Below are 10821 nucleotides of genomic sequence, written 5' to 3'. Positions count from 1 at the left end.
CGTGCCTGTAATCCCAGCTACTTAGGAAGGTGAGGTAGGAGGATGGCTTGAGCCCGGGAGGCGGAGGTTGCAGTGAGCCAAGATTGCGCCACTGCACACCAGCATGGGTGACACAGCCAGACTCCATCTCAAAAAAAAAAAAAAAAATTTTTGTGTGCAGTTTTTTTGTATGGACATAAGTTTTCAATTCATTTGTGTAAATACCAAGGAGTGTTGTTGTTGGATCATATGATAAAAGTATGTTTACTTCTGTAAAAAATTGTTGAATTATCTTCCGAAGTAGTTATACCATACTGCATTTCCACCAGTTATAAGAGTTCCTGGCCAGGCACAGTGGCTCACACCTGTAATACCAGCACTTTGGGAGGCCGAGGCGGGTGGATCACGAGGTCAGGAGTTCAAGACCAGCCTAACCAACACAGGCAAACCCCGTGTCTACTAAAAATACAAAAATTAGCCAGAAGTGGTGACACGCACCTGTAATCCTAGCTACTCAGGAGGCTGAGGCAGGAGAATCGCTTGAACCCGGGAGGCGGAGGTTGCAGTGAGCCGAGATAGCAACACTGCACTCCAACCCGGGCAATAAGAGCAAAACTCCATCTCAAAAAAACAAAGAGTTCCTGTTGTTCCACATTCTCACCAGCATTTGGTGCTGTCAGTGCTTTGGATTTTCACTATTCTAATAGGTGCATAGTAACATCTCATTGCTTTACTTTGCAATTCCCTAATGACAAATGATGTTGAGCATCTTTTAGTGTGTTTACTGACCGTTTGTATATATTCTTGATGAAGTGTCTATTCAGATATTTTGTCCATTTTTTAAAGGGATGGTTTTCTTACTCTTGAATTTTAAGAGTTCTTTGTATATTTTTAACACCAGCCTTTTTAAAAGATGTATGTTTGGCAAAGATTTTTTGCTCAATCTATCTCTTGCCTTTTTATTCTCTTAAAGATCTATATTTGTTAATCCAGCAATTCTACTTCTGAGAACCTATCCTAAGGAAATAATCCTACATATAGAAAAATTATTTACACATAAAGGTATTTATTGTAACACAATTTATCATTAAAAAAAAACTGAAACCCAAATAAATACCCCAATAATAGGTAAATTATAAAAATAAAATATGGTTAATATTATATACACAATATGTTCTTTAAAAAAAAGCACAATGCATAATTTCATATATTTTGCTTTTTACATTTAAAAGTATAACAAAAGTTTTTTATTTTTATAACTCCACAAACTTCATTTGAAAAGTACATTTTTTTCTGATTAAAATAGATGCAGAAATACATTCTTTTATGGCTCATTTTTCTCATTTAACAACACTAAAAAAACATTTCTATTAAAAACAATCTTTAACAGTAAGTGTATGTTTGTTTGTATGTATGTATGTATTTTTGAGAAAGAATAGAGAGGTTTACTACAAGTTGTTTTTTAGCGGCAAACTACCGAAAGGCTAGAGATCACAAAGAAGGGTCATATTACACACTGTAGAGCGAAGAGCTCAAAATTTTATTGGTTTTCTTGTTCTCAAAAGTTGTTTTGGACTATTCTGCCACTAAAGGTTTATCTTGGTCCTTTCATCAAATAATATCTGATCTTGAGTCTCCCTAAAGTTACACTTTTTTTCTTTTCTGTAAAGCAACACACATCCGTTATCTCTTCCAATCTTTTCTTTAAAATGGCTATGTTCACATATCAGAGCTGTTACAGCAGGAATGTGAATACTACTCAAGAATTTGGACTAGATGGCCATCAGATTCCTACTTATTCAGAGATTTTATGGTTATATTTTCATACCTTGTAACGATGATTTTTATGAACACTATTCTGGAAGCAGTCCATACAGAGTACACATGTTGGATCAATTGCACAATCCCTGAAAAAGATCAGAAATTAGATTCCAAAATTTAGATGACTCCCACTCATGCTCAAGGTACGACTATAATATAATGTGAACAAGTTTCCTGTATGGTACACAAACTGAATATGAAAATGCCTCAAAAACTGAATTGTGAAAATGTTTTGAACAAAGATAATATTGCTAGCATAACTTTAGTCTCATTTTAGCCACATTTAAGTGTGTAGGTCTGGATGTTTGGTTTTCTTTCTGAAATCATTCTCATAACTTTGGGCCTTGACCTGGTTTCAAACTGTTAGATTACAATTCAAAAATAGTGTTGTAAAAAATAATCCACTTTTTCCATTAACTACCATCATCTCATCCTATTACATAAATAAATATATTTTACAAAAGCTGATTGCTCATTGTTAAATGAGGCTTGGATAAAGACAAAGTTCATGAAAATGCAAGCAACATAAGGGCTTGGATTTTTATTCATTGTACCTTGAAGTGTCCCAAACACCTGCAATGGTGCCTGGCACACAGTGGGTACTTAATATTTATTGAACAAATGAAAGAAATTCAATACCTCTTTATCTCTCCCTCAATAACAATTTCTTAAATGTATTGTTTTATTCAACATTTTGGAGGAGACATTAAGAACAATATAAATTAGTGCAAAGTGCAGGATTAATTTTTTTTTTCTTTTGAGACAGTCTCACTCCATCACCCAGGATGGAATGCAGTGGAATGCAGTGGCACAATCACAGCTCACTGAAACCTCAGCCTCCCAGGTTCAAGCGATTCTCAAACCTCAGCCTCCTGAGTAGCTGGGATTACAGGCATGCACCACCACGCCCAGCTAATTATTTGTATTTTTAGTAGAGACGGGGTTTCACCATGTTCGCCAGGCTGGTCTCAAACTCCTGACCTCAAATATCTGCCCACCTCGGCCTCCCAAAGTGCTGGGATTACAGGCATGAGCCACTGTACTTGGCCAGGATTAATTTTTTAAATATCTTATTTAGAAGAATTGAAGAGATAAAATTGGGAAATTTTAAAAAGATTTTAAAAGGCTGGCCAGGCTTGGTGGCTCACACCTGTAATCCCAGCACTTTGGGAGGCCAAGGTGGGTGGATCACCGAGGTTGGGAGTTCGAGACCAGCCTGACCCACATGGAGAAACCCTGTCTCTACTAAATATACAAAAAATCAGCCAGGCATGGTAGTGCATGCCTGTAAGCCCAGCCACTCGGGAGGCTGAGGCAGGAAAATTGCTTGAACCTGGGAGGCGGAGGTTGCGGGTGAGCTGAGACAGCTCCATTACACTCTAGCCTGGGCAACAAGGGCGAAACTCTGTCTGAAAAACAACAACAACAGCAACAACTTAAAAGGCTAACAGGAAATACAGGTTGTCTAATAATATTCTGTATAACATATATGATTTATAGGCCTATTTAGAGTGGGATTTTCAACCTTAATACCACTGACATTTTGGGCCAGATAATTATTTGTTGGGGATGAACCAGACTGTCCTGTGCATCCGGATGTTTAGCAGGAATCTTGGCCTCTACACACTAGTTGCCATTACCCTCATCCCCAGTTGTAACAATTAAAAATTTATCTCCATGAAACTTTTGGAGAAATGAGGTCTACAAATGTCTAGTATGCTTTAGTTGAAACTGACTGGGCTTTAGCTAAAAATATATAATAAGATAAATGAACCTTACTATACTATATAGCAACATGGTACACAAAATGCAAAGACTATTTTTGTTTGTTTGTTTTTGAGATGGAGTCTTGCTCTGTTGCCCAGGCTGGAGTGCAGTGGCACGATCTCGGCTCACCGTAATCTCCATCTCCAGGGTTCAAGCAACTCTCAGGCCTCAGCCTCCCAAGTAGCTGCGATCACAGGCACCCACCACCATGCCCGGCTAACTTTTGTATTTTTAGTAGAGACGAGGTTTCATTATCTTGGCCAGGCTGGTCTTGAACTCCTGACTGTGTGATCCACCTGCCTCAGCCTCCCAAAGTGCTGGGATTACAGGCATGGGCCACAGCACCTGCCCCAGGCTATTTTTTTTCCTGAGAAAAGAGCAGGATAAAGAAAGATAATATGTTCTAAACAACCGTTAACTGTACATAAACCAGTCAGGCCTAGAATTATATGGAAGTAAAAACAATTCTCTGTATTTATAAAGTCTAAAACTTTACAATCCTAACCTACACTAGCTCTAACAAAGGAGGAAAACTAAATTTCAATTTTCAGGCAGAGGTAGGGAGTAAAAACATTCTCTGTGCTGCCACGAAGTTTAAGGCACTGCTCTCACAAAGAATAAAAAGCCTAAAGTTGCTTTCAGTTTCCCTACCACTGTCCTCTTCTAGTCAACTAAATTACAACTGTTTCTACAGGTTCAAAATCCCTTATGCCAGACTCTGAAATCCAAATAGCTCCAAAACTGAAAGGTTTTGGGATTTTTGTAGGTTTGGCAACAAATCTCACATGGTGGCAAAACATGACTTTAAATGACATGAGACTACAGGCATGATTTATACTACTTGTTGTGAATATTCACAGACTTCTTTTTTTTTTTTTTGAGACGGAGTCTAGCTCTGTCGCCCAGGCTGGAGTGCAGTGGCCAGATCTCAGCTCACTGCAAGCTCCGCCTCTCAGGTTCACGCCATTCTCCCGCCTCAGCCTCCCGAGTAGCTGGGACTAAAGGCGCCCGCCACCTCGCCCGGCTAGTTTTTTTGTATTTTTTTTAGTAGAGACGGGGTTTCACCGTGTTAGCCAGGATGGTCTCGATCTCCTGACCTCGTGATCCACCGGTCTCGGCCTCCCAAAGTGCTGGGATTACAGGCTTGAGCCACCGCGCCCGGCCTTCACAGATTTCTTAAAGAAAGACTGTGTTTGATTACAGTGTCCCACCCTGACTCTGCTGAGGAAGTATTCAGAATTCTGAAATGGCCCAAAGAGTTTCAGGTAAGAATGTGCTGGATACATTATGAAAAAGGCAAAAATCTATCACTGACATTCTGCTGGAGAACAGGAAAAAACGGTGAGAACTATTTAACTGGAAGTCATATATATTCAGAAACAAGCTGTACTAGCAAAAACCACACTATAACAGTATAATAAAAGAAAGTTAATTAAATAAGATTAAATGTATTATAAATAGTAATAAACCAAGAAAAGTACATCATGAAATAGATACAAAATACCAAGACTGTAATAATTGGCCAGGCGCAGTGGCTCATGCCTGCAATCCCAGCACTTTGTGAGGCTGAGGCATGTGGATCACTTGACGCCACGAGTTTGAGACCAGCCTGGCCAACATGGTGAAACCTTGCCTCAACTAAAAATACAAAAATTAGTCAGGCGTGGTGGCGGGCACCTGTAATCCTAACCAGGCGTGGTGGTGGGCCCCCGTAATCCCAGCTACTTGGGAGGCTGAGGCAGGAGAATTACTTGAACCTGGGAGGCAGAGGTTGCAGTGACCCGAGACGGCACCACTGCACTCCAGCCTGGGCAACAGAGCAAGACTCTGTTTCAAAAAAAAAGGATTTTAATAATTATAATCAATCCTGTAAATTTCTAATTCTTACCTACAAGAATAGGTTGTCTCTCCACTTTTGAAAACCTTCCCACAAAGCTGAAATGCTCCACTGTGCTTCAATTTCTCTAAGCAAATATCTGGATCTTCTCCAAATAAGTACCATTCCAGTGGAGTGAATATTGACATTTGTACGCTTTGCTCCTGCTTTTCCAAGTCTGGGTCCATTTCAGCAAAGTAAATTTCTGGCACCAATTGTGCCAAATGATGCAAGAAAGCAGTATAAAAATCAACCTGCTGATCCCACCACTGAAAGAAAAGAAGATGAAAATTAGACTTACAAGTTCCTTCTTAATCATCTAGAGGCACAAGTAATGACATAATTCTATAATTTCAAAGTAATTTACAATATATTTCATCTTTCACCAATACAGAAGGAAAGTGGGTGATGAAAAAAAATTAAGCTTGGAAATAAGCAAATGCTCACATACCACCTGTATCTGAAAAAAAAAAAAAAAAAAAAGAGAAGAGTAGCTGTAGTAGGTAAGAATTATCCTTCCCTTCTGGAATGGCCAATTCCTGCTATGCGAAGGTGGTTCTATTATCAGTCACAGGCTATACAGACAATGCACTCATCAAATATTTTGTTTTAGGAAACCAGAGTATTTAACAAGAGATCAAAATGAACATAGGCCAAAGTTTTATAAACACAAAAAGCACTAACCATAAAAGGAAAAAAACTGGATAAATTGGACCGCATCAAAAGTGAAACCTTCTGCTCTTCAAAAGAAACTGTTACAGATGGCTTATTTGCATGTGAAAACATGCTTACCATTATTAGTCATTAGGGAAGCACAAATTAAAATGACAACGAGATACCCCTGCACAACCTAGTATACTGGCTAAAATAAAAACTGGCAATACCAAATGCTAACTAGGCCAACAGTGCTTTCGCACCTATAGTCCCATTTCAGGAGGCTGAAGTGGGAGGACTGCTTGAGCCCAGGAGTTCAAGGCTGTAGTGTGTGCCTGTGAATAGCCACTGCACTTCAGCCCCGTCAACACATAGGGAGACCCCGTTTCTTAAAAAACAAACAAAAGACAAAAACAAAAACAAAACACATATGACTCAAGGCACATCATTTAAAAACAACAAAACTTATCCAAGGAGTTTTACAAGCTAATATAATTAGAAATAAGATTTTAGATAAGGTTCCATAACAGGTCATTAAGGAAAGTTACAGATATTTGATTACATATAAGGCTTTTTTAGCTTGCACTAATGAACCTCAATATTCCATTCACAAATAAATTCAACCTCAATATTCTACTGACAATTAAAACTTCATGGAAAATATGTTTACATTAGGTATTACTATAGAAATTAGCCCATTCTCTAAAGGGCAACTTGTAGATAGTTATTAAAATTTTAGATTTATATATATTTTGACCCAAAAATGCCCATTCTAGGAATTTATTCCTCAGATAAACATGTATAAAGTATTTTTTTTGCAGCATAACTATCTTTAATCGTAAAAGACTGGAAACAACCGAAATGTCCCAAACCAAGAGCTGAATACATCATGGGACATTATTAAAAAAGGAGAGGGCACAGATCTATGTCCTGATATGGAACATTCTTCAAGTTATATTGCTAAAGAAAAAGCAAAAGGTAGAACAGTGAGTACAATGTGCTACCATTTATACTGGGAGAAGGGAGGAAAACAAAAAGGAAGAGGTGAAGGAGATGTATCTGTATATGTTTATATTTGAATATAAAAATCTCTGAAAGGATTCAAAATAAACTGTTAACAGCAGAAAGAGCCCCGGGAAAGACTTAGTGTTCACTGTGTTACCTTTCTTACTATTTTGATTTCTTACTGTATATACACATTATCTATTTGAAATCATTTAAAAATGTTTTCAATCCTATACATTTCATGTACAGTTATTCATAACAACAAAAAATTAAAAACCTGAATGTCCATGAAGAGGGTAATAATCTATCATTTAGCCATACTTGTCCGAGTGTGAAAATATGTATTTACATCCACCAGATATGCACTGTAACATCACTTGTAACTGAAAAGATGAAGTCCACCTAAATGTCTACCAATAAAGGTATATCCACTGTGGGACAGTCATACCACTCAATGTAGTCAGAATGTCATAAATACTGTTAAGTGGAAAAAGAAGCTTTAGGCCAGGCGCCGTGGCTCAAGCCTGTAATCCCAGCATTTAGGGAGGCCGAGGCGGGCGGATCACGAGGTCAGGAGATCGAGACCATCCTGGCTAACACGGTGAAACCCCGTCTCTACTGAAAATACACAAAAATTAGCCAGGCATGGTGGCGGGCGCCTGTAGTTTCAGCTACTTGGGAGGCTGAAGCAGGAGAATCGCTTGAACCTGGGAGGCAGAGCTTGCAGTGAGCAGAGATGGTGCCACTGCACTCCAGCCTGGGCGAGACAGCAAGACTCCGTCTCAAAAAAAAAAAAAAAAAAAGAAAAGAAAAAGAAGCTTTAAATATAATTTCATTTTTATAAAAGGGAAAACATTATATATAATTTTTAAATTTCAACACATTTGGGTTTTCTTTCTTTTTTTTGAGACAGAGTTTCACTCTTGTCATCCAGGCTGGAGTGCAATGGTGGGATTTCAGCTCACTGCAACCTCTACCTCCCAGGTTGAAGCTATTTTCCTGCATCAGCCTCCCAAGTAGCTGAGTTTTCTAATTTAATATATGTGGAGGCACATCTCTGCCTATGCTTCCCTAAACATAGACCAAGGGTCTGGAAGGAGAAACAACAATCTATTAATAATGGCTACACAGAGAGAAGGAACTGGGGAAAAGAATTAGGGGTTGTCACATTTTTACTTTCAACAATGTTTCATTGTTTGACTTTGTTTTGCAACTAACAAAAAAAAAAACTTCTAAAAAATCCACATGAGGCCTGGTGTGCATGGTGGCTCATGCCTGTAATCCCAGCACTTTGGGAGGCCGAGGCAGGCGAATCACTTGAGGTCAGGAGTTCGAGACTAGCCTGCCCAACATGCTGAAACCCCGTCTCCACTAAAAATACAAAAATTGGCCAGGCACGGTGGCATGCACCTGTAATCCCAGCTACTCAGGAGTCTGAGGCACAAGAATTGCTCAAACCCAAGAGGCAGAAGTTGCAGTGAGCCAAGATCGCACCACTGCACTCCAGCTTGGGTGACAGAGTGAGACTCCATTTCAAAAAAAAAAAAAAAAATCTACATGAGATAATATGCCCATTTAAAAATGATGCCAAATAGTTTCAAAGTATCTCCAATGCGAAAGACAGTAACAGAGAGAAAGACACCACAACATTATTGTGTTATGCTTTTTTTCTTTTTAATAGAGAAGGGGTCTCACCTAGGTTGGTCTTGAACTCTTGGGCTCAAGCAATCCTCCCCACCTCCTGAGGAGATGGATCTGGCTGGGACTACAGGCTCATGCCATAGCACCTGGCTGACTTTTGTGTTATTCTTGCCCAAAATGTATAATCTCATTCCAATCATGAGAAAACATCATACAAATCCAAACTGAGGGACATTCCATACCATAACTGCAAAGTACTCTAAAAGTGGGTCATGAAAACAAGGAAAGATCAAGACATTGTTACAGACTGGAGGAGACAAGAGAGAGATAACTAAATGTAACTGGGATCCTAGGTGTGATCCTAGAACAGAAAAAGCCCATTCATGGGAAAACTGATGAAATGCAAATCAGATCTGTAGTTAGTATTAATATTAATTTCCTGTCCTTGATAGTTATACTATGGTTATGTAAAATGTTAACATTACAGGAAACAGGAAGAGGGAGGTAACAGAACTGTGCTACAATTTATGCAACTTTTTTTATAGTATAAGATTAATCAAAACAAAAAAGAAATGATGCTGAAGAGGTTTATTTACTAATATGGAAAGGCATAATAACAAACAGTTCAGTAAAGTAGGTTACAAAGCAGTATATATGCAATCTCAACTTGGTTCAATATTATATTTACATTTACATAGAGAAAAATCATGAGGAACATTTCACAAAATGTTAACAGAAATGAGTGGTGTGATTTTAGCATAGTTTCATGGAATTCATTAGTCTGCTTATCTAATGAGTAATATCCTTACAGTGAGTCCATATTTGGGAAGTAATTTTATAATTTTAAAATTAAAATTTATTTTACTAAAACCTTTTAAAAATAAATATACCTTCCAGTATTCCTACTCTAACTTCTGGGGTACTCATACACAAACAACTTTTCTTTACATACCTGGCAACAACTACAACTAACATAGAGATAATATCTAATGTTCTGTTATACCTAAGGATCTTTTCGTCAACAGCACTAAATGAAAACAGAACAAAAAAAAAAAAAAACTTGCATATTCAGCGCTACAAACCCAAACAAAAAACCTTACTGTTCTGCTTAATTATAGGAGGCACAGAACTAGCGCTTTTCAATTTCTCTTGTTAAGAACAGAAGAAATTTGAGAGTAAAAAAGAGTACAAGCCCCTCACATTTTATAGATGAGAAAGCTGAATCACAGGGAACTAAATTGACTTGTCCAAAATCGTCAATAACCGGTTGGTATCAATGTCAGGAACAGAACTAGATATCCTAAGTCCTAAAGTTCAATGCCCATTCTACTAAACCAAACATAAATGTACAGTTTTTATTTATTTTTTTTTAATTTTTTTTTTTCCTGAGGTGGAGTTCACTCTTGTTGCCCAGGATGGAGTGCAATGGCCGGATCTCAGCTCACCGCAGCCTCAGCCTCCCGAGTAGCTGGGATTACAGGCATGTGCCACCACGCCTGACTAATTTTGTATTTTTAGTAGAGATGGGGTTTTTCCATGTTGGTCAGGCTGGTCTTGAACTCCCGACCTCAGGTGATCCGCCTGTCTAGACCTCCCAAAGTGCTGGGATTACAGGCGTGAGCCACTGCGCCCAGCCAAATACATAAGTTTCAAAATCCACCTCTACTGGCTTGTTCAATTTCACATTATAGGTTGGGCATTCCACACCCAAAAATCAGAAAGCAAGACATTCAAGGGTAATGCTCATTGTAACATTTTCGATTTTAGATTTTCGGATTTCGAATGTTCAACCAGTATAATACAAATATTCCAAAATCTGAAAAAATCCAAAATCCAAAACACAAGGGATACTCAACCAGTAATGGTAAAACAAAACAAAACAATAAAGTTTTGCCTTCTTAATTCTTGCTTTAACTATGGCCTTCTTTCTAATTACAATTACAAATGAAGCCTCTTAGCTAACAACTACCGAACATTCCTGAAGGCTTCTAAATATTCTTATATTAGATATGTCATCACACGCTTTACCATGAAGAAGTGGTATTTTAAAACATCATAGCTGGGCATGGTGGCTGCAA

General features: G+C 38.3%; 1 protein-coding gene across 1 annotated transcript in view; it reads right to left on the bottom strand.

Moving 5' to 3' along the window:
* Window positions 1-10821, bottom strand: part of UBR1 (ubiquitin protein ligase E3 component n-recognin 1) — a 160279-nt gene that overhangs the window by 134590 nt on the left and 14868 nt on the right. The window contains exons 2-3 of the mRNA XM_011989223.1: window positions 5456-5712; window positions 1808-1886 (exon numbers count right to left, since the gene is read on the bottom strand). Coding sequence (XP_011844613.1) covers window positions 1808-1886; window positions 5456-5712 — 336 coding nt within the window. The remainder of the gene's footprint in view (window positions 1-1807; window positions 1887-5455; window positions 5713-10821) is intronic.

The sequence above is a fragment of the Mandrillus leucophaeus genome, unplaced genomic scaffold (assembly GCF_000951045.1).
Source record: "Mandrillus leucophaeus isolate KB7577 unplaced genomic scaffold, Mleu.le_1.0 Scaffold35, whole genome shotgun sequence".
NCBI classification, from domain to species: domain Eukaryota; kingdom Metazoa; phylum Chordata; class Mammalia; order Primates; family Cercopithecidae; genus Mandrillus; species Mandrillus leucophaeus.
Note: the sequence above shows the minus strand (reverse complement) of the source record. Positions and strands in the feature narration are given on the sequence as shown.